The 25841-nt window shown below is 33.3% G+C and overlaps 1 protein-coding gene across 1 annotated transcript; it reads right to left on the bottom strand.

The window, feature by feature from the left end:
- Positions 1 to 21745: 21745 nt before the first annotated feature.
- LOC112031557 (receptor-like protein EIX2) lies at positions 21746 to 22426 on the bottom strand. The gene has a single exon (XM_024064243.2). It carries the CDS (start codon positions 22424 to 22426, stop codon positions 21746 to 21748), a length of 681 nt encoding a protein of 226 aa, XP_023920011.2.
- Between the last annotated feature and the right edge of the window lie 3415 nt (positions 22427 to 25841).

Genomic DNA, 25841 nt, shown 5'->3' with positions numbered 1-25841 from the left:
TTGTTGTTGTTGTTGTTATTATGTTATTTGTGTGAGTTGTGATGTGCATAAATGTGTGCATAGCATAAATATAATATAACTTTACATAATTTAATAATTATGAAATACAGAGGATTTGTTACATGTGTGTATATTGTTATCATGTTATAATAAATTTTTGTTATAAAGTTACTAATTCACAAAAAAAAAAAAAAAAAAAAAAAAAAAGAGATTAAGTTAGTGTATTATTAATGTATATATGAGTATAGCTGTGTGAGTCAATAATTAATATAATGTCAATGAGTTGAGTTTTGTCATTTAGTTGATTTTTTTTGTTTTGTTTTTTTTGTTTTTTTGTTTTATAAAAACAGTGATAAATAGTTAAAGACAACTACATAAAAATTTAAATGTTATACAAAATTAACAAAATAAAATAGTCACACCTACATATATTGATAATTGGTAACGAACTATCACGTAACTATCTCAAAATATAAAAACTCATAAAAGGAAATTGTAAAACTTTATGTATTAGTGTGTGTTTTTTTTTTTTTTTGGGTTGATAACTCAATATATTCAAGTTCTTTTTTTAAAAAAAATTATTTAATTTAAGTTTTTTAATGACCTATGAAAAAAATTCTTGGAGCCACCACTGTCTAAGATTATTGGTTTGGTTAAGAAATTGACAAAGTGTGGCTGGCAGGGTGTGGCCTAATTGAACTCTGAAATTTGAGTGACTTTCTATTTGATATAAAGAAATTGACAAAGTGTGGCCGGCAGGGTGTGGCCTAATTGAACTCTGAAATTTGAGTGACTTTCTATTTGATATAAGAATGGCTTTTGGGCATGAAGACTTGGCATGGCAATATCCTCTCTCTTTTTTTTCTTTTTTCTTTTTTTTCTTTTTTAAGATTCGGTAGTATGTTTTTTTTTTTTTTTCTAAAGAGTTTCAACTTATAGCGTCTAATAATAGTTTTTTTTATCATCAGACACTGATCCGTTTTTGGTGTAGCCGAGGATTAAATCATAAATCTCTTATTCGGTCATTAACTAGACTTTACCAGTTAAATTAACTAGAATTCACATAATATTTTATTTTGTAGTTAACTAAATTTACGTATGAAAAACAGTTAAATTTAGCATTCATACCAACAAAAAGTACACCTTCGTGTTGTTGACTTATGAGACAGATTTTATGGATCTGAATTGGACCATGCTCTATTTACTATTAGAGTCATGATCTAGTTATTTTCCAAATCTGAGACCTATAGAAAGTTGACTGACCTTGCAAAGCATTCTACATTCAAAAAAGTATCCTTTGGAGGACGTAATTGAAGACCAAGCTTTTATCAACATTCAACATGGTCTGTTGGAATTTGTTTATGATAGGTCGAACAATCTAACCCGTTGTTATTACGGTTATGTTTTGAACAACAGTTGCATGCTCTAGCATTCTCGAAGCATTAAATTGAATTCAAATAATAGACTTCAGGCTTTTGTAAATTGCATAGTACATTTACATGGACCGGGTCACGTACGGGTCAACATTAATTTGTTTACCTTAAGAGATATAAGACCAAGATAGTACTAGGTCTGGGAGCCAACAGCCCAGCTCATGAGACATCATCACTTTTATTTTATTTTATTTTTATATCTTAATTTTATGCTTGAAAATTTTCTATAAGATCAAAATGTAATATTTATTTCATTAATTCAATATTTAAATTTCAAGTTAATATTTGTAGTTTAAAATTAGAGATAAAAAATAAAATTTTGAATCAAATAACAAATAACATCCGATTAGCATAAAATTTAACATGCATATTAAGACATAAATAACATGCAATCTAATTATTACATTTTCAAATATGTAATTGTGTTAATTTTTTTAGTAAGAGTTATAGCAGTTTGACTATAAATTAGTTTACTTTGTCCTTATTTTGGCACCATGAGTTGCTCATATCACTTAACTGAACAAAGTGTTCATTTGGGTTAGCTGTTTGTAAAAATGCGTTTTATTTATGTGGAAATTGCACATGTGCCATGGCTTAAAACTCTCATAAGATATACTTTCAACTTTGCTAGTAGCTCTTTCTTTAATAGAGATTTCTCTATCAAGTACTATTACCATTTACCACCATTGATCCCATTTTCACAATAACACCTTATCTTTGAAACTTTCTTAACAAAAGCACTAATAGTAATTCCTTTGTCAAACGTGTAACATTTGCAGCAATACAGAAAGCACGAGAATATGAACAGAGAAAGAGGCAAGGGTTGTAAACATTTACACAAATTTAAATAGAAAATGTGAAAAAAAGTTATGTGCCATACATGTTCAGAATATGATCACCCGCTTCAATAAAGGCAATTTTCACATGTTCTTTAATCTGAGTGTATAAATTGCCTAAATCCTCATTAAAAAAGACTAGTGCAAAATAAAACTAAGGAATTGTGCACCATATCTTATTCAATTGTGCACCAGTTTGGATAAAAATTTTAACACATGCAAAGGACAGAAGTTCATCACCAACCATCTTAAAGTGCAAAAGTTCATGATGTAGGACAAGGGGGAACAAAGCAAAATCAGATTTGACAAATCTGATTTAAATCTGGGTAGTTAGGGTTTTGATGATTTATTAGGGTTAGGTTTTGGTGGGTAGTAGGCTAGAAAATAATAAGAATAATATAGGGTTTTCAATGGGGAAAATGAATAATAGTAGAGTTCGAGGATTAAACAAAGGGTGAAAACCAAGATTTGGGTTGATATTCTATGGATGTGAAAAATAACTTGTGAACAGTAACATAGCATCACGTTTAGGGTTTTTTTTGGCATCATACCTCGACAAAGGTTGTATCACACAAATGACAAACCTCAAGAAAGCTTCATAGCTCTAAAATCTGAAAATATATAATTCTTTAATAGAAAGTATTACAACCCTTTAAATAAAAAACATTTTTTTTTAATTTTTACAATCCTTTAAATAGAAGACTTAAATACCTATTCCTAGTGAAAATAGGACTTTATTTCAAACTCAAAATAAGACTTGGACTTGGACTCTTTGGGCTTTATTACTAAGCCGAAACTAATTAACTAACCTCATATAAAACTAAAATAAAACCCAATGGACCATTAGCACAGCCCATCCCTTAAAAAAACAGAAAATTACAATGATCGACACTTAAAACTAAATAAAACTGAGTTTGACCCACTGCCTCCATCAGTTCATCACCCACAATCTTAGAGTTGTAGGTTCATATACACACCACATTTTGATATGAAAATTATCTAGAAGACAATTCTCCATAAATGCTCCAAATTCATTCAGAGTAATATTTGAAAGTCTCAAACCTAACGTCGCAAGTCCCACTATATATCCGAACCCCTTTAGAGGAGTCGCAACATTTTGGAAGAAACCCAATTGATTCATTAAGGCACTTATTGCAGTCCATGATTGAAAGTTCTCTAGTGCATTGAACTGACCCGTAGAGTTTGTTGTTGTCTCCAAGATCCAAGTCTCCAGTTAAAAACATTTTTGGGGTAGTAGAAGCTTGGCCAGCGAGTTGGATCAACCACTCTCCTTTCTTTTCAGTAATTTTTTGGTAATCTGTCATATTTTGTGGGTTCTTTTCGTAGTACCAAGTATCACGATCAATTTGGCCAAAGAAATTCACATTACGGTATGTGAATTTCTTTGGTAATCTACACCTTGACCCTTTGTGCCTAGTGCAAAACCAGTGGCAGAGACTTGATAGGTAAGATAAGCTGAAAACTCATTCAAATTGGTACCATAAAGGTTATTGATTGTGGAATAATTTTGCTCACCTAAACATTTTTGGTCCATCCCAAACGCAATTTGAAGAAGGAAAACAAAGGTTAGCAAGTAAAGAGGAGGGGATTTTTGACATAGACTGTTCAAATATGTTGTTGGAGAAGGATTTGATTGAGGATTTGTTGCATATTTAATTGCAACATTGAAGCCTTTATATAGAGTCTGTGGGACACTTTTTTTAGAATTACAAAAAGATTCTCTTTTGGACAAATTTTTTTTTTTATCAACACGAAGAACTTTTAAGTTTGAGGAATAGTTATAATAAAAGAAGTAGCCTTCAATTATGTGGTGTTTGAAAATTATCATTGGTTTAGTGACTATTACATTTCTTACTTTCCCTTCTTCAAACAATTGAGAGAAAAAAGGTGCATATAACCTTGTGTCTAAGAGGTACGAAATGGTAATCTTATTGTTTAATAGTAAAGGGTATAAGTAATTATGTTAGCCCCTCGAGTGTTTAAGAGAGAACAAATCAATGCTGGTGTCTTTCCAACATATTGACAAAGCATTTTTCTTTTCAGACATATGCTAGCACTTGTACAAGAGAAGCTTGTACCATTGTAGAGTGACTCAACTGGATCATGCAATTGAAGCCTTTCTTTGTTTTTTGTTTGAGCCATTATAAATTTTTCTCAACAATTTTGATGCAACGTTTAATTGGTTCTCCAATTCCCCCTTAATAAAACGAACTTTCTGCAATGTTTCAATATGGAAAGGCCCAAATTCTAAAAGATATTTAAAAAAATGTTTTCGATTGTTATAGTACATTAGCGACGATTAGGTATTTTTAGGTGTTGGCTAATTCTACAACAAATTTTCTTGTAACCTTTACAAAAATTTACTTATAATGACAAAGTTTTAGTGTAATTGTGTTCAATTCGATAGTATCTTGATCTATTGAAATCATGAAAGTTTAATCTACCATGGTTAATTAAAGCCGATTTATGCCTAGGTTTTCGTGCCATATACGAAAATATATCAAAGTTATCTAATAAACATGACTCCATAAGATTTAGAGATGCCACTACTATGCAATACATTTGATAAATAAAAATAAAATAAAAATCTAAACCTAAAGTTTGATCAACCTGTGAGTTTAAAAGCTCATATTCACATATTCTTAAATCTGCACCCGCGTGTACCTGCCTCATCCACCCCACAAAGCAAATGGGATGGAAACGAGAGTCAACTTTTCCCCAGCACTAACCCTAAACCCATCCTGTTTATATGTAAAACTATCCCTTATAGAAAAAACCAGTAGTCATCATAAATTTAAAGTTTAGTTTTACATATAAACAGGATGGGTTTAGGGATATATATATATATATATATATATATTTTTATATGTAAAACTAAACTTTAAATTTATGATGTCTATTGGTTTTTTTATAAGGGGTGTATATATATATATATATATATATATTTGTGTTTTTTAATATTTGAATATTTGTATTGCTATGCTTTGAGAATGTTTTATAATTTTTAATTTAATGAATGATAGTTTTTGATAAATTCTATATATTAAAAAAAAATAGAAGAAGAAGAAGACAAATTTGAGTATGACTGGGACGAATACCTGCTAAGATGGGGTGGGGGAAAGAAAACCCGCCTTGAAGTAGGAGTGGAGTGAGAGTAAGAAATAGGAAACCTGCCCATTGTCACCCCTAACAACGATCTTGCTGCCTTTTGGTGATCAAAAGCTGATGATGATGCCGAAAAAATCACCAGTGAGCCATACGGTTCTTGCACACTCGAAACAGCACCTGCACAACACAAAAGCTAAAGACCTTAAGAGAAGTACCGATGTGGTACTGGCGAAATACCCTCCGACGGTCAAGTTAGAGAATTCTCTTGTTCACAACTCTAGAGTACCAGAGCTAGGGTGAATTATGCGTATCTTGGTTTATGAGGGTATTGGGGCTTTTATAGTAGTAGATGGTTGACCTCTCTTCCTTAGGTTAGAAGTCTTTTCCTTATAGGAATCCTCATGAGCATATATTGCGAAATCCTTTCCTTGTAGGAGACTAACACTAAGCGTGGGATACAAGACATTTCCTTATATACTTATGCGTGGTGGCCAAGTCAAGGGTACATTGGAGCTGTCAGCTTTAGGGTCGTCACTTTGCCTACTCCCTCGTTAGGATCGTCAGTTTCGACTACTCCCTTCAGCTTAGTTGGGGTCGTCAGCTTTGCCCACTCCCTCGTTGGGGTCGTTAGCTTCGCCTACTACCTCGTTAGGGTCGTCAACTTCACCTACTCCCTTCAGCTTAGTCAAGGTCGTCAGCTTCGCCTACTCCCTCATCAGGGTCGTTAGCTTCGCCTACTCCCTTCAGCTTAGTCGAGGTCGTCAGCTTTCCATAAGTTAACCCTGTCTTCCTAAAGCTATTTGACTGCCATTTATGACAAATGAGGCCGATGGGTCTATTTTGAACGTCGCTTCATGATACTATATTCATAAGTATTCACATTCACAATTTTACCCTTATCAACTGCCCCCCACTCCATGATCTCGTCAGCTTAAACTGACAGATTTATGGAGTTTAAGTCCTTTTCATTCGAACAATTCCAACTCGTCTCTTCAATAGACTTGTTCATCTCATTATCTTTTATGTTAAAACCGTCGTCTTGTAATATTAGTCATATCCTCTGGTGGACGAACTCGTTAGCTTTATGGGCTTGTCCGCTTTGGGGACTTGGCGCAATCGTCCATTTCATGGGTATTACTAACTGACTCGTCCAATCTGAAGACTTAATGATAAACTCATCCACTTTGTGGACTATAATTTTTCATTCTCTTATGATGAGGTCATCCACTTTGGACTTATCAATGTCGTCTACTTTGTGGATTTAATAGGGTCGTCCACTTTGTGGACTTAATAAGGTTGTCCAGCTCGTGGACTTAATAACACATGGTTGTCCACTTTGTGTCCATTTTATAGACTTCATAATTTTTACATCCTCTTGGGATGAAATCGTCCATCTTGTGGACTTAATAAGCTTGCCCATTTTACGGACTTGAGAACATTTGATCCTTTTGAGATGAGGTCGTCTACTTGATGGACTGCATATTAGGGTCGTCTACTTTGTAGACTTGGATTCCTCTGCTTTGTGGACTTGTTGAGGTGACTAAGTTTTGGTGCCTCGTCACCTTTTTTATCTTCTACTTGTAGGCGACTTAGTATGATGATCATCCACTCATAGTCGACTTCAGTCATGCGTTTACCCATAGGTGACTTAACGTAGTGACTGTTTACCCGTAGGCGACTTTGGCCACGCGTCTACCCATAGGTGACTTAACGTAGTGATTGTTCACCCGTAAGCGACTTAACGTAGTGACCGTTCACCCGTAGGCAACTTTGGCCACGCGTCTACCAGTAGGTGACTTAACGTAGTGACTGTTCATCCGTAGGCGACTTTGGCCACGCATCTACCTGTAGGTGACTTAACGTAGTGACCGTCCACCCGTAGGCGACTTAACGTAGTGACCGTTTACCCGTAGGCAACTTTGGCCACGCGTCTACCCGTAGATGACTTAACGTAGTGACCGTCCACTCATAGGCGACTTTGGCTATGCGTCTACCCGTAATTTACTTAACGTAGTGACCGTCCACCCATAGGCGACTTTAGCCATGTTTGAATAAACTCCTCTTTTGCTTACAGTCTTCAGCTTACTGTCTTCAATTTACTCTTCAGCTTACTCTTCAGCTTATTGTGCCTAAGATGCAACCACCAGGTATGGGGTGGAGCTGTAGACTTTACAACAAGGTTGTCTCTCATGAGTGAAGTTGACAACCTTGTTATGTCCGTCACCTTTTATTTCATCATGGGTTAATTACAAAATTACCTTTATCACGTAGAGCTCAAGTAAAGCCACATTAGAACCGTCGGGGTCTTGCATACCCCCTTATTAGGTACCTTCTTGGTCCTCTTCTTGAGTCTCATGCCCTGCATTCTTTTGGCGCAACTGCTCTTCTAGATTGTTATTTTGCTTAGTGAGGCGTTCCACGGCTGTAGTGAGAGTCTGCTCTTGTCTCTCGAGTGCAGTTGGGCGTGGTTCGTCTCTTTGAATGTTGTTGGTGGTCGCCATCGAGCGAGTAAGTACCATGCAACTCTTTGTCTGGGAAACGATAGTATGGCTTACAAGTTGTAAAAAATTTTCCCACAGACAGTGCCAACTGATGATGCCGAAAAAATCACCAGTGAGCCACACAGTTCTCGCACACTCAAAACAGCACCTGCACAACACAAAAGCTGAGGACCTTAAGAGAAGTACCGGTGTGGTACTGGCCAAATACCCTCTGACAGTCAAGTTAGAGAATTCTCTTGTTCACAACTCTAGAGTACCAGAGCTAGGGTAAATTATGTGTACCTTGGTTTATGAGGGTATTGGGGCTTTTATAATAGTAGAGGGTTGACCTCTCTTCCTTGAGCTAGAAGTCTTTTCCTTATAGGAATCCTCATGAGCGTATATTGCGGAATCCTTTCCTTGTAGGAGACTAATACTAAGCGTGACATACAAGACATTTCCTTATATACTTATGCGTGGTGGAAAAGTCAAAGGTACATTAGAGCCGTCAGCTTTAGGGTCGTCAGCTTTGCCTACTCCCTCATTAGGGTCATCAGTTTCGACTACTCCCTTCAGCTTAGTTGGGGTCTTCAGCTTCGCCTACTCCCTCATCGGGGTCATCAGCTTCGCATACTCCCTCGTCAGGGTCGTCAACTTCGCTTACTCCCTTCAGCTTAGTCGGGGTCGTCAGCTTTCCATAAGTTAACCCCGTCTTCCTAAAGTTGTTTGACTGCCATTTATGACAAATGAGGCTGATGGGTCTATTTTGAAAGTCGCTTCATGATACTATATTCATGAATATTCACATTCACAATTTTACCCTTATCAGCTGAAATTACAAAAATCTTCAAGGAGGGTCTAATTGTGATCACAAATGAGGTTTGTGAAAGGTATTCATATTGAAAAGTTTTGCAATTTTGGAGCTGGTGTGGGGCAATATCAATAAGTTAAATTATTGAATTAGATTGTGAAACTTCTCTTCTTATGATGAATTGCCTTAGTTGGGGTAGATGTACCCTTAGAGGATTCTTTCCTTTTGGGAATGGTTCTCGATTGTTTTTTCTCTTCATCACTAAACTTGCATTTTTTTTTTTAATAGTTGGAGGATAGGGATTTGAATCCTTGATTTTATTTTATTTTATTTTATTTTTATAAATTCGCATGCTTTCTTTATTTGTTTCATTGATTTTCGAATTTGGTATTTATTGTGGCCATGATTAATTAATCTAAGCTGTAATCACCTAATTGACTTAAGTCAATTAATATGCATAATAACTAACAAGGGGATTTGAATAATATTTTTATTCATTAATTGTTGTTGATTCATACTTGACCAAAATCATATAATTTGACGAATTAATCTGCAACATTAATTTTCTCCAACTGATCCCCATATTGTACCTCAAAGCCATCCTTATCCTTGCTCCATATGCAAGGGGGAATAAGATTTTTAATTTTCACCCCTACCCTGTGCTACCATGCATATGAGTTGCGTGATATGGATTAAGGGCCTTAAAGTCCTCTCGTCGTGTCTGTATGTATGTGTGTTATTATTTTATCTTTTTCTTTAAATGGAGGGGGAAAAAAGAGACCTTTGTAATTAAATGATTATATAGTTTCATGACAACAATTTCATTGATTCTCCAACCTACTAAATTTGTGCACATTTCTGTACCAGTCATTTGATAAATAATTTGCAAGATTCTCTTTGTGAACCCTATAAATAAATTGTACCGGTCTTGTAGCCTAACGGTATATCTCTTGCCTATTGTGAGAGATCGCGTCCTCGGCTCGTTTTTATGAATGTTGGGCCAAACCCACGTGAATGGGTGGAGTTTGTTATTGCCTCTCAAAATGGAGGTTCGACTAGTTATATTTTCCCCTTTAGATTAAGGGTTTTACAATGGAGTCGCCACTTATTTAATTTTTGGAATAAATAAGAAAACCATAATTGAAAAATTCGTCATTTTATTAATTTGAAATTGAATTTACATTGAACATAGGAAATTACACGACTTTGGTCCTAGATACAATCTAAGATAAAGTACATGGCTTTGTTTCCTAGTTACAATCTAGAAATTGAAAATTACAAGGATAAGCACTTGATCTACTAACCCTTGATCTAAATTCGGAGGCTATGTTACAAGGTGGGAAGGTGTTAGGCACCCACCTTGCCCGGTGAAACCGTTCTTCTAAACTATGGTGGCCAACATTCATATCACATCATCCAATATGTTATCAATCAATTTGCATGTTGAATTTAAAGTGTGTGCATGTGATAAACCCTAATTCAATTTATTAAGCACTTCATTTGGATTGACAAATAAATTCTAGTGAATGTGTGTGTATGGTGATATCCTAGATTTAAGGACTTGAAAGAATTATGAAAGAAACATGTTTTTCATATTTTTGATGTAGATTTAAGATTAAAACTAGTGTTTATGCATGAACATGTGATGAACAACCAAGAACATGTGAAGAACATATAAGAACAATTAAGAACATTCAAACATATTCAAATGATTACTATCATGCTTTAATCTTAAACCCTTATCATGGTAACACAAAAAACAATTAGAGAAAGAGGTTATACCTTCATGCAAGATCCATATGGTGGAGGAGGAGACTTTTGAGGGAGATCCTAAGGGTGGAGGAAAAGAAGAGCTAGGAGAGGGAGAGTGAGTCTCACTCAATACCTTGAGTTGAATGTTTTATAATTTTAGAATTTTTTTAAAAAATATATATTTTATGAGTTTTAATTTAATGAATGATAGTTTTTGATAAATTCTATATTAAAAGAAGAAGAAGAAGAAGACAAATTTGAGTATGATTGGGGACGAATACCTGCTAAGATGGGGTGGGGGAAAGAAAACCCGCCTTGAAGCAGAACTGGAGTGAGGGTAGGAAATAGGAAACCTACCCCATTGTCATCCCTAACAACAGTCTTGCTGCCTTTTGGTGATCAAAAGCTGAAATCACAAAAATCTTCAAGGAGGGTCTAATCGTGATCACAAATGAGGTTTATGAAAGGTATTCATATTGAAGAGTTCTGCAATTTTGGAGTTGGTGTGGGACAATATCAATAAGTTAAACTAGTGAGCGTCCAGGGTCAAGGGTTTGAATTAGATTGTGAAACTTCTTGTCTTATGATGAATTGCCTTAGTTGGGGTAGATATACCCTTAAGAGTATTCTTTCCTTTTGGGAATGGTTCTCGATTGTTTTTTCTCTTCGTCACTAAACTTACATTTTTTTTTTAATAGTTGGAGAATAGGGATTTGAACCCTTGATTTTAATTTTTTTTTCTTATAAATTTGCATGCTTTCTTAGTTTGTTTCATTGATTTTCGAATTTGGTATTAATTGTGGCTATGATTAATTAATCTAAGTTGTAATCACCTAATTGACTTAAGTCGATAAATGTGCATAATAACTAACAAGGGAGAATAAAATTTTTAATTTTCATCCCTACCCTGTGCTACCATGCATATGAGTTTCATGATGAGGATTAAGGGCCTTAAAGTCCTCTCGTCGTGTCTGTATGTATGTGTGTTATTATTTTATCTTTTTCTTTAAATGGAGGGTAAAAAAAGAGACCTCTGTAATTAAATGATTATATAGTCTCATGACAATAATTTCATTGATTCTCCAACCAACTAAATTTGTGCCCATTTCTGTACCAGTCATTTGATAAATAAGTTGCAAGATTCTCTTTGTGAACCCTATCTATAAATAAGTTGTACTGGTCTTGTAGCCTAATGGTATATCTCTTGCCTATGAAGACTAAAGTGTGTAACGGGGAAACCTATCCCATGTCAAATAGATGATACATTAATATCCCTGTTACACAAATTTTATTTTTTTTTATTTTTTTTTATTTTTTTGTTGTTGTTGTGTGGAGGCTAAAGATACGTCCTATAATAGGCATAGGATATTTAAATCCTCACTTTTCTTTTACAATATAGAATATATTTTAATTTAGAGCATCATCAATATGTTGGGTAGAGATTACAAAATAGCCTTTAAATCAATTAGTGAAACACCGTTTGAGGAACCTCATACAATAGTAATACAGGGGAGAGAGAGATCTAACAAGAAGAAGTTTTTGTAACAATTTTTTTATGCCCTCTCTCCCCTCTTTCCAAAGAACTGTCACTATTACTAGATTTAAAATAATTAAATTCACAATTTTTTAATAACTTAATTTTTTTTTAAACAATCGGTAAGTTGTTATTTTTTGTTTTATTTTAAATTACAAATTGTTGCATGTCTAACTTATCAATCAAAAGATATATATATATATATTTATAAAAGCAAGTTAGTTTCTCAATGAAATATTTTACAAGAAACATCCTCAAATTTCTCAACTAATAAGGCATTTGATTTCTTGAGCTGTATTTTTCACTCATGAAGAAGGCATATGAGAGGGCGATGGCTTGTTTGACATGAAACAGCATTTTAATGGCCAAATAAGCCTTCCACTTTCTTAAAGAAAGAAGAAAATTTTTATGATTCGACCTTCAAGGGAAGAAATTGAAAGAGAATGCAACAAGGTTATAACATGAGAATATATAGTTTCTAACAAAAATTAGCAGCAAGAATATTGCCTTTGAAAGAAGATTATTACAGGGTATCATCCCTTCCTGTTTATTTATCTAAATATTTGTAAACGAACTAAGCTAATTTTGACGATTGAAAGCAAAAAAGCTTATATTCTTTTGTTATTGATAAAGGACTGTTGGAGTGTTGGACTATTAGTTTACTTTCATATGTATCAAATTTTTTATCATTAAAGGCATTCATGCCACTTAAGAATGTTGTGAATATTCATTGTATTCCTCTGAACTTTATTGTAAAAATGTTTTTAAAAAGGAAAAAAAGCATGGTTGTTTCAGGCCATTGGCAAATAGCCCAAAACCCAAATCAGGATAGTATCATTCAGGCCTCCAGTTGGACCAAATGGCAACTGCAAAAACACACTATTCAGGTCCTCCACACATTAAAAACTCAACCTGAACCCATCTTTCGGCTTCAACTCTTGGCAAATTTCACAGCCCACTAAACTCTGCATTAGGAATATACTTAGCAGTAATCTTGTATTAATCCATATAAGGTGCAAGGTATTCAGTTGGAAAAGTTTCATGGTATAATATTACCATGCACCACAAATTTCACAGCGGCTAAAATGGCAGGTGATGATTGGAGCTACAATAAAATAAGTAAGGTCGATGATGGTCAAATGTGATAAGTAATATTACACTAATCATAATTTGTCATATCGGTAGCATTTGTTAATCTTACAGTGGGTGGATGAGTAAAAATGCTCATTTTCCTTGGTCACTCTGAAGTTTTAAAATTCCAATATACTCTTATTGCACTGAAATGGTACCTAATTTTGTAAACACCACCTATTCTACCCCTAAAAAATTTTGTAAAAGTTCAACTCTTACTAATTAATATAGTAAGTAAATAACCTCTGTAGAGTCCAAAAAGACTCATGGAATCTTGAGGAAAGAGGGATTCTGATGCTATTTCAATTAGTACTCTCTGTGTTTACTTTTCAAAGTAGTACTCTTTTTTTTCCCCTTACTTTTCAGAGGAATTATAAGCCTAATGTTTGCACATCATTTATTAAGAATATTATATTTTACGTGTACCATGCGTGCAGTGAACACTGGCCAGGGCTATCTAACCAACCTCTATTTGTTCTTTCAAAAAAAAAAAATGAACAATTAAATCTAAAATAAATAAATAAATAAATAAATACANTGAATTATTAAATTTATCAGTTTTAATAACTAGTTCCCTGATTGTTCGTAAAATTAGTAACAAATTACAAATTGTTGCATGTCTAACATCAATCAAAAATATAATATATATATATTTATAAAAGCAAGTTAGTTTCTCAATGAAATATTTTACAAGAAACATCCTCAAATTTCTCAACTAATAAGGCATTTGATTTCTTGAGCTGTATTTTTCACTCATGAAGAAGGCATATGAGAGGGCGATGGCTTGTTTGACATGAAACAGCATTTTAATGGCCAAATAAGCCTTCCACTTTCTTAAAGAAAAAGAAAATTTTTATGATTCGACCTTCAAGGGAAGAAATTGAAAGAGAATGCAACAAGGTTATAACATGAGAATATATAGTTTCTAACAAAAATTAGCAGCAAGAATATTGCCTTTGAAAGAAGATTATTACAGGTATCATCCTCTTCCTGTTTATTTATCTAAATATTTGTAAACGAACTAAGCTAATTTTGACGATTGAAAGCAAAAAAGCTTATATTCTTTTGTTATTGATAAAGGACTGTTGGAGTGTTGGACTATTAGTTTACTTTCATATGTATCAAATTTTTTATCATTAAAGGCATTCATGCCACTTAAGAATGTTGTGAATATTCATTGTATTCCTCTGAACTTTATTGTAAAAATGTTTTTAAAAAGGAAAAAAACATGGTTGTTTCAGGCCATTGGCAAATAGCCCAAAACCCAAATCAGGATAGTATCATTCAGCCTCCGTGGACCAAATGGCAACTGCAAAAACACACTATTCAGGCTCCACACATTAAAAACTCAACCTAACCCATCTTTCGGCTTCAACTCTTGGCAAATTTCACAGCCCACTAAACTCTGCATTAGGAATATACTTAGCAGTAATCTTGTATTAATCCATATAAGGTGCAAGGTATTCAGTTGGAAAAGTTTCATGGTATAATATTACCATCACCACAAATTCACAGCGGCCAAATGGCAGGTGATGATTGGAGTAAATAAAATAGTAAGGTTGATGATGTCAAATGTGATAAGTAATATTACACTAATCATAATTTGTCATATCGGTAGCATTTGTTAATCTTACAGTGGGTGGATGAGTAAAAATGCTCTATTTTCCTTGGTCACTCTAATTTTAAAATTCCAATATACTCTTATTGCACTGAAATGGTACCTAATTTTGTAAACACCACCTATTCTACCCCTAAAAAATTTGTATTTAAAGTTCAACTCTTACTAATTAATATAGTAAGTAAATAACCTCTGTAGAGTCCAAAAAGACTCTGGAACTTGAGGAAGATCTGTGTTTTCAAAGAGTATTTTTTCCTTACTTTTAGAGGTTATAAGCCTAATTGCCATCATTAGAAAAGTGATGTATGACTCGCTCTCCAACCTCTATTTGTTCTTTCAAAAAAAAATGATAAAATATATATAAATAAATACATAATGAAAATATAAATAAAATCATGTTTTCTAAAGCTGCGTACTCTATTTTTTTTGTTTTTGCTACTTTGTGGCCAATGAATAATCATGACATGACTTATGGAAAATTATAATAACATTAAGGAAATAATTAAAAAATTACACCTGACTTGTTACTGCATAGTTTATTCCAAGAATGATATTATTTACAATATATATATAATGCAAATGCATAAATAATATTAAAGTCTTATCTTATAATTAATTGCCCCCTAAAGCACTCAACTTGGCTTGTAAGGTCAGCATTGAGTTCTAAACATCAAATTGAGCAACTTGTTGAAGACTTAAAGGAGGTAGACTTCTTCTTGTCAGTCTATTTTATATTGACTTTCAGTATCACATACTTGCCATCAATTTTTTGGCACAATTTCTCAAAATGTCCCTGTTTTGATGATCGAGCAGGCTAATGTAAAATGTATATAATGGGAAAAGTCATCATCTATAATGTTAATAAAAATTTATGCCACTGAGTTTTTATCTTATTTTATTTTGATAATCTAGTATTACCGTACGAGGGAAGATACAAAATTTGTATCTCTGAATGTTTTTATTGGAAACATCAAGAAATACCAATTGAGTTAGGAGATTCTTAGTATCATGCCACATGCTCAATTAAAAATATATCTATTTCTAACTTTCCAACAACAAAAATGAGTAATTTGTTGATCTTAAAAATCAGAAAAAGATTAAAAGACAATTAAGTGAACAATAAAGTGTAAATACTAAAACACAATTAAGTATGGATAGTGGAAGTGAGGTGTGAATAGTGAGAAGTGAAGACAATTTTTTTTTTAGTGATTTTATTGTTGTGTTGAATTTTTAAGAGAATGTAAATACACAACAAAAATTCTTTCTAATGAATTACATAAACCAATAAGTTTTCAAAGTTGAGTTAAATTGTTAAATAAAATAATTGAAAAGAGTAAAGACAAAAAACTAATAAATAATAAATTAAAGTATTCTAAGTAATAATAGTTAAAGTTCACTTAACAACAATAATTAATAACTTTATTATAGTAAGGATTTCCAAGATTAATCTTAGCAATAATAATTAATATTTTTATTATACTAAAAAAATTATGTCCAATGAACTTATAGTTATCATTTATTCTTTTTGCTAGTACTATGAAAAATTTTTTTATAAAAAAATCACATGTTCCACAATATTCATCTTCTACCTAAGATTATCTTCTAAAAGAATTTGTGTTGACTTAAAAAATCTCTTTTCAAATTATGGTTACTACTTATGAGAAATATCTATCTTATTATCCTAATGATCAAAATGAAAAAGAATGTATATTATTTACAAAGAGGCATGTTACTTCTTCAACACAAATTTAAATGAACCCTCTAAAAACATCTATGGAGCCACCATTGATAAACATGATTCAAATCCAAATCTCTTATTCAATAGCAGAGCCTTGATAAATTGAACTAACTAGAATACCCTCTAGGAAAGCTTTAAAGAATGAGTTTTAATGAGGAAATAACTTAGAAAAATGGATTAAAATGTAAAGAATGTATATAATTACTTTTCAAATTAAAATGGATTAATCTACACTATGTCGAGAAGAAACACATTTGTGGATGCTAGTTGAATCAGTGAAGAACAAAATCATGATAAAAAGCGGCTACAAAAAGACATTTTTGCCATGGAGAAGAAGAGTAAATTTAATTCTTGTAAAAGGATTATGGACATCAAAAAGAACACAAATGTAAGAGTTCACATGGACCCCTGCCACTCTCTCGTAAAAATTTATCATTTAGGGTCGTTTAGGACTACTAATTTTATATTTGTAGATTATCAAAATATAATATAATATATATATATATATATATATATATATATATATTTGTAAGTTGCCCCTCATTGAAAACCACAACTTTCTTTTCATTTTTTTTCAAAAGTGAGTCATTTTTATCATTTAATCCAAAAATTTTAGCAAACAGACAACATCGTTTATATCAAAATTGATTGATATCTTGTCTGATAATAAAGAGCTATCATCAGAAACGAATGTCATATGAAACTCTCAAATTAATTAGTATCTTGGTCTGGTAATAAAGAACTTATCATCATGAACAAACGTCACATATTAAAACTCTCTCAAGAAAAAGACAATGTCGTTACACATAGTTTTTTAATAAAAATTTGTTTGAAAACATTTATGAAATATGTCATTTAATAGATATTGTTATTTAATGAGTATCTAAAAAAAAAGTTCAAATGACTTCATTCGTTAACTTATTTGGAAGGTGTACCAATTGATTCAATGGACCAAAATGAGAGGCTAAATGATAACAATTAAAGCTTAAAAGAACCAATTTGATAATTGAAATAAAATCAAGGAAATAAATTAAATTTAACCTAAAATTTAATATCCATGGATACTCGAACGAGTATTAATCAGAGAAGACCCCACCAAAGGACCTTAACAACAATGTAAAGTTGAGGACTATTGTTTGACCTTGAAACTCTACCGTGTTGTTTTTCACACTTAGAGATTTCCAATGCGATAAATATCCATACAACAATCTTAGAGTTGTAGTTCAATATTACACATCACATTTTGATATGAAAATTATCTAGAAGACAATTCTCCATGGATGCTCCAAATTCACTCAGAATATTTGAAAGCCTCTAACTCACGTCGCAAGTCGCACTATATTATCCGAACCCCTTAGAGGAGTCACAACATTTGGAAGAGACCCAATTGTTTCATTAAGACTTATTGCAGTCCATGATTGAAAGTTCTCTAGTGCATTGAACTGACCCATAGAGTTTGTTGTTGTTGTGGACGACTAAATTTCTCGGTTCGAAATAAGTCAAACAAGTAAATAGTGTCACAAATGTAAATTTGTATGAATATATGTGTGTACAATTCTCTGTAATACAAAAGAGTAATCCTCTGATTCGATCTCCTTGAAAGATTTGTTAATTGGATTTGTGTAATGTTATTTCACTTGAACACAAAGTATCCTTCAATTTGGTTGAAGATGGATCGAGATTGTTGAAACGGAATACAATGAATCTCTGGCTATGAGCTGGTAGAAATCCTTTGTTCTTCACGTCTTCGTGTTCTTCGTGTGTTCTTCGTGTTCTTGGTGCTTCTTCGTCTTCGAGATTTGTGTGGAAGTTCTTCGGGCTTTAGAGGCTTGATCCGTAGAGCTTCACTGATTTATGATTTGTTGAGGTTCTGAGGCTTTTGAGCTTGATTCCAGTGAACTTTGAGATTTAGGATATGATTTGATGATCCTCTTCGAATGTTTTGGTATTCGAAGGTTTGTGGTGGAAGTTCTTCGGGCTTTAGAAGCTTGAATCCGTAGAGCTTCACTGATTGTGATTGTTGATGTTTCTGGAGGCTTTTGAGCTTGATTCCAGGCACTTTTGGATCTAGGCAGATGATTTGTGATTTTTCCTTCGAATGTTCTTCGTATTCGAAGTTGAAGTTCTTGAAGTTCTTGGAGGCTTAGAGCTTGGTTCCGGCAGAGCTTCTGACTTCTGAGTGTTCCAATGGCCTGTCCTCCCTCCAATCTCTGGATCTCCTTGATCTGATCCCCTCCAAATGCCTTAGAAGGCTTCTATTTATAGGATTAGGGGTAGTAAGTGACACATGGCGGAAATAAATAAATAAATAAATAAATACATAATGCTAAATAAAATAATAAAATAAAAAATCATGTTCTTCACTAGCTGGATCTGAAGATTGTCAATTTGTCATGGTTTGGGGCCTTTGGGCCAATGAATAATCATGACATGACTTATGGAAAATTATAATAACATTAAGGAAATAATTAAAAATTATTACACCTGACTTGTTACTGCATAGTTTATTCCAAGAATGATATTATTTACATATATATATATATATAATGCAAATGCATAAATAATATTAAAGTCTTATCTTATAATTAATTGCCCCCTAAAGCACTCAACTTGGCTTGTAAGGTCAGCATTGAGTTCTAAACATCAAATTGAGCAACTTGTTGAAGACTTAAAGGAGGTAGACTTCTTCTTGTCAGTCTATTTTATATTGACTTTCAGTATCACATACTTGCCATCAATTTTTTGGCACAATTTCTCAAAATGTCCCTGTTTTAAGAGCAATAGTAGATAATAACTAAAACATGATATTCATAAATTAGAATACAATCCACAAATTTGAAACTAAAACATTCCATGATGGAGAGATTGAGACCGAGAGAAGAAGTGTGAGGGCAGTGAGGCAAAGGGGAGATTTTGACTTCTGAGTGAGTGGCCACTCACTCACTCACTGTTGCTAGATTTTGACTTCTGGGTTAGGGAGAAGGGAGACGGAGAGTGAGATAGCAAGAGAGGTAGTAGGCAAAGAGCTTCAAAGTTCAAAACAATGAGTTTTGCACACACACACACACATATATATATATATATATATTACAAGAATTTTGGTTGATTCAAAGTCGGTTTCGGCCTGATTTTGCCCTTTTTGGCTATTTCGGCCGTCAGCCAATTCGGCGTGAGTCGACGCAACTCCAAATACAGGAAAAAAAAAGGTGATGCAGCACAGATGCACGGTCAGCATTGTTGACCACCGCACGCCGCATTGATGTGCATTGGGTGCCGGTGTGGTGGTCCTAGAGTCGCACCCGTGCTTTCTAGAATATAATTGGTTGGAGGGTGAGGCTTCAAAACTTCCATGTAAAATTTGGTTTGGACTTGATTGGCATATTTACTTTCATTCAAGTGACTGCATCAACTTAGCAATGTTGGAAATATACATATAGTTCTCATAACTTCCATGTAAAATTTTGGTTTGGACTTGATTGGCATCTTTACCTTCATTCAAGTGACTTCCTTAACTGAGCAATGTTGGAATTATAAGGAAAGTCCTAGCTCTTACTTTTTGTGGAGGAATTCAAGTTACGAAGTCTGTTTTTCATTGTTTTTGATTCCCACCCACCCCCCCAAAAAAAAAAAAAAAAAAAAAAACGAAAAAGAATTACCAAAATTGTTGGGTCAAGCTATTGATGCTTCGTTGTTGTAACTTTGTCTATATTGCAGGGCAAGCTAGGAGGTAGCAATTGTGCTACAAAGCTCTCACACTTGACCCAACAATTATTATTGCTAGGATTTAGTAGCATTTTGTAAAATGGCTTGATTAGTAGCATTTTATAGTGCCTGCAATGTGGTGGTGTGATGCGTATGTATATAAGATTTTTTTTTTTTTTTTTTTTTTTTTTTTTTTTTTTTTTGCGCAGAAAAGACAGAACATTTTAAGTTTATAAGCACTTTAAAATAAAATACATTGATTTAGTGTTAACAAACTAGTGTTTAGACAATTATCTAGTTCTCGAAGAAAATTGACATGCAGAGATTTCGCCCTCTGTAGGCCGTAGGGGCGAGAGGACAAGGAGAGAGAGAGGGAGGAGGATTAGCATTCCCACTAATTTTGGCATTGGCTTTTACGTAGTTTAGATATAAAATGAACGTTTGAAATAAAATTTTAATTTATGATTTGCATTTGTTATAATTTGTTAAGGAATTTACTTTTTAGTTTGTGAATCCAACATGAACAAAATTTGTGCCATTTTAAAGGAAAAGTCAACCAAAAATTTGAATGCTTAGGTCATGTATACGAAACACTGAATCCTGAAAATTGCCTTGGGTTTGAATGAGCAACAATCTTTGAATGCATATGGAAACTATTCCATCTTAGATTGCACTCCCTCATGCAAAGCTTGGACACATGGTACGGTACTACTTGAGCAATACACAAAAGGTTTTGATGGAAAAGGTGGCAGGTGGTGGTTGTAGTGGCTCTGATTCTTTGCAGCAGTATTGGTTGTGCTTGTGACCCCATGGTGATGGGGAAAGCTGCAGGCACTGTTGGTAGTGGTGATAATGGGAAATTAATTCTCCTTTTGTTGGCGGTATAGTTGGCATTAATGTCTTATAATTATTCTAAGGAGTGAAAGTTATAGGTTGAAATTATATATATAGACAAAAAATAGAGTGTGATGGGGAAAATTATTAAATACTTCGAAAGTATTATAAATGCGTACTCCTCTATCTTACATGAATTGTGGGTTCTATCATAAATTTAATTAATAGAACCTACAGTTATGTAAGAGAAGAAAATACACATTTATAATACTCCGAAAATACTCAATAATTATCCATAGGTTGTCATTAAGCTATAAATTGATATTGTTCTTGGTAGTTTCACCATGTGATGTGAGACCTTGATGTATTTATTTTTCTTTTGCCACACATTTTCCAATGAATAAATATTTTAGGCTAAAATCTAAATTACAATTTATAAGCTTGGATTTTTGGCCCCCCATCTGAAATCTATATATTTTCAAGGATGTTGTCTTCTGTGATCTGTCTACCACCATTTAACGTCTTACAAAACGAGTAGCTTAACAAGATTGATGTGAGAAAAAGAAAATCTATGCTAATGCGGGAAAAAGATAACACAAAGGGGGGAGGGTTTGGGAAGTAGAGAATAAACAAGAATCCTTAACCTTTCGTGATAGCATACATGCTTTGCATACTTGTGATAGAACATGGCATAAACTATTAAAATATGTTCACTCACAAAGGAGTATCTGGAGACTCCCAACACCCTTATATCCTACTTAAGCCCATTTTCCTTCGCAAATGAATCATGGCCAATATAATAGTATTGGATACACTATCTTTCATGTGATCTACGAACTGAAAATAGGCCTTCCTCCATGACTGCTTTATCAATAAAGTACCACAAACACCACAAAGACCTACAACAAACCCTGTTGCCATGCTAATAAAGATTCCCAACATTTCAGATTTGTCTTCATTTCCCTCCGCATCACCTACACTGAAATTTGGTACATTGGATGGATCATCTCCTTCGCACTTGGTCGGAAGAGGAGACCCACACAATGAAGGGTTGCCCTTGTAGATAGATGCATCAATCAATGTTTGAAGCTGATTACCAGATGGGATTCTTCCTGTCAAGTTGTTATAAGACAAGTTCAAGTGTGCCAAGAATGTTAATAAAGACAAGCTTCCAGGAATAGATCCAGAAAGTTTGTTGTGTGAGAGATCTAGTGTTTCAAGCCACCGCAGGTTTCCAATATTCTCAGGAATATTTGCAGTTAGGTGATTCATTGACAAGTTTAGCGTACCCAAGTCTACGAGGCTTGTTATTTCATTAGGAATTCCTCCTGTCAAATTATTCACTGAAAGATCAATGATATTAACATATTGGAGAGTTCTACCATATTCAAGTTGTCTTCCTTTTGTCACTATTGCTGTTTGCTCCATGTAGTAGTACTGGTGGAAGTAACAAACGTCACATATTAAAACTCTCTCAAGAAAAAGACAATGTCGTTTACACATAGTTTTTTAATTAAAAATTTGTTTGAAAACATTTATGAAATATGTCATTTAATAGATATTGTTATTTAATGAGTATCTAAAAAAAAAGTTCAAATGACTTCATTCGTTAACTTATTTGGAAGGTGTACCAAATTGATTCAATTGACCAAAATGAGAGGCTAAATTGATAACAATTAAAGCTTAAAAGAACCAATTTGATAATTGAAATAAAATCAAGGAAATAAATTAAATTTAACCTAAAATTTAATATCCACTTGGATACTCGAACGAGTATTAATCAGAGAAGACCCCACCAAAAGGACCTTAACAACAATGTAAAGTTGAGGACTATTGTTTGACCTTGAAACTCTACCGAGTTGTTTGGTCACACTTAGAGATTTCCAATGCGTATAAATATCCATACAACAATCTTAGAGTTGTAGGTTCATATTACACATCACATTTTGATATGAAAATTATCTAGAAGACAATTCTCCATGGATGCTCCAAATTCACTCAGAAATATTTGAAAGCCTCTAACCTCACGTCGCAAGTCGCACTATATATCCGAACCCCTTTAGAGGAGTCACAACATTTTGGAAGAGACCCAATTGATTCATTAAGGCACTTATTGCAGTCCATGATTGAAAGTTCTCTAGTGCATTGAACTGACCCATAGAGTTTGTTGTTGTTTCCAAGATCCAGGTTTCTAGTTAAAAACATTTTTGGGGTAGTAGAAGCTTGGCCAGCGAATTGGGTCAACCACTCTCCTTTCTTTTCAGTTATTTTTGGGTAATCTGTCATATTTTGTGGGTTCTTTTCGTAGTACCAAGTATCACGATCAATTTGGCTAAAGAAATTCACATTAATTACGGTATGTGAATTTCTTTGGTAATCTACACCTTGACCATTTGTGCCTAGTGCAAAACCAGTGGCAGAGACTTGATAGGTAAGATAAGCTGAAAGCTCATTCAAATTGGTACCATAAAGGTCATTGATTGTGGAATAATTCTGCGCACCTAAACATTTGTGGTCCATCCCAAAAGCAATTTGAAGAAGGAAAATAAAGGTTAGCAAGTAAAAAGAGGAGGGGATTTTTGACATAGAATGTTCAAATATGTTGTTGGAGAAGGATTTGATTGAGGACGTGTTGCATATTTAATTGCAACATTAAATCCTTTATATAGAGTGTGTGGGACACTTTTTTTTTAGAATTACAAAGATTCACTTTTGGACAATTTTTTTTTTTAATTATCAACACAAAGAACTTTTAAGTTCAAAGAATAGTTATAACTGAACAGTTTTTTGACCCTTTAACAAAACCGGATTAACCTAGTGAATTAGCCAAGTGATTAACTTAGTCAAATTATGCAAATCTAGGTTATCACAATCAAACAATCATATCAAGTATATAGCAGTGAAAATACAAATAACATAAAGATATGATGATCAAGGAAAACCAAACAGATAAAAAACCTAGGGAGGATTTAACCTAGCTATCCTCAAGGTAAACTTGAATCCACTATCTTGAAAGAATCGAAGTTTATACAATAAGACTTACAAGCCCCCACGCTCGACTTCTTATTGCTACCCACCAGTAGAACTTACTGACACGACCATGTGCAAGCTCCGAGACTACGGACTCTTTCTTTCTTGGATTTTCCAACAAGTATAAGCACCCCCGCTTGTGTATCTTTAAACTCTTATGGCAGTAACTAAATGAACATCAAGTTCTTGAAGAAATCTCCTCTTGATAATCCTAAGCTTGTGTGAAGGAAAGCTCCTCACAGATCTCAAAAAAGATTCACACAAACAGCAATATGAGCAACCTCTAAAACGTGGCTAGGGTTTGCCTTATATACCTAGGGCAAAAACATAAAACCCTAAACGTTTTAGGAGTTAGGGCTAAGTTGGAAATTCTATAGAAAAAAACGCATCTACCCAATTTTCGATTGATCGAGCCTAAGCTTCGATCAATCGAGCCAGGCCGAGATGCACAGTGAATTTTGCATCAGCTCGATTCCAACTTTACATAAACAACACTACTTTGAGCAAGTCTAAACAAACTAAATAACTTCTTTTGATCATGGTTTGCCAACAATACACATTAGAGTTCTAAATACATGAAATCCTAAGTCTTTAGAACCTAACAATAATAAAAGAAGTAGCCTTCAATTATGTGGTGTTTGGAAATTAATCATTGGTTTAGTGACTATTACATTTTTTACTTGCCCTTCTTCAAACAATTGAGAGAAAAAAGGTGCATATAACCTTGTGTCTTTAAGAGGTCCGAAATGGTAATCTTATTTTTTAACAGTAAAGGGTACAAGTAATTATGTTAGCCCCTCAAGTGTTAAAGAGAGAACAAATCAAAGCATTTTTCTTTTCGGACATAAGCTAGCACTTGTACAAGAGAAGGTTGTACCATTGGAGAGTGACTCAACTGGATCGTGCAATTAAAGCCTTTCTTTGTTTTTTGTTTGAGCCATTATAAATTTTCCTCAACAATTTTGATGCAAAGTTTAATTGGTTCTCCAATTCCCACTTAATAAAACGAACTTTCTGCAATGTTTCAATATGGAAAAGCCCAAATTCTAAAAGATATTTTAAAAAATGTTTTCGAGTGTTATAGTACAATAGTGACAATTAGGTATTTTTAGGTGTTGGCTAATTCCACAACAAATTTTCTTGTAACCTTTACAAAAGTTTTAATATAATTGTGTTCAATTCGACAGTATCTTGATCTATTGAATTCTTTTTTCTTTTTTTCTCTTTTTTTGAGGGGGGATCTATTGAATTCATGAAAGTTTAATTTGACATAGTTAATTAAAGCTGATTTATGCCTAAGTTTTCGTGCCACATACGAAAACATATCAAAGGTATCTAATAAACACAACTCCATAAGATTTAGAGATGCCATTACTATGCAATACATTTGATAAAAAAAAAAATAAAAAAAAAAAAATAAAAAATAAATAAAAAAAAAAAAAAAAAAAAAAAAAAAAAAAAAAAAAAAAAAAAAAAAAAAAGAGGTACTGTAGCTACAGTGCAAAAATATTTTACTAACAAGTGTCACAACATTTTCACAAAATATTTATTTTCAGTTGTGGTTAGTCACAGTTTCATATTTTATTATTTTATTTTGATTTATAAAAAATTAACACATTAATAATTGTGAAAATATTGTGAAATTTGTTGGGTCAGTATAACAATATATAAAAAAAAAAATACAAATGGAAGGCTTAAAAAAATGTAACTACTGTAGCTACAGTGCCGCTTGGCACTGTAGCTACTATGCAAAACTTAAACAAAAGGGTTGAAAAAAAAAAAAAAAAAAAAAAAAAAAAAAAAAAAAAAAAAA

This window comes from Quercus suber, unplaced genomic scaffold (assembly GCF_002906115.3).
Source record: "Quercus suber isolate HL8 unplaced genomic scaffold, Cork oak 2.0 scaffold_62, whole genome shotgun sequence".
NCBI lineage: Eukaryota > Viridiplantae > Streptophyta > Magnoliopsida > Fagales > Fagaceae > Quercus > Quercus suber.
The sequence above is the reverse complement of the archived record's forward strand: the minus strand, read 5'-3'. Positions and strand labels throughout refer to the sequence as shown.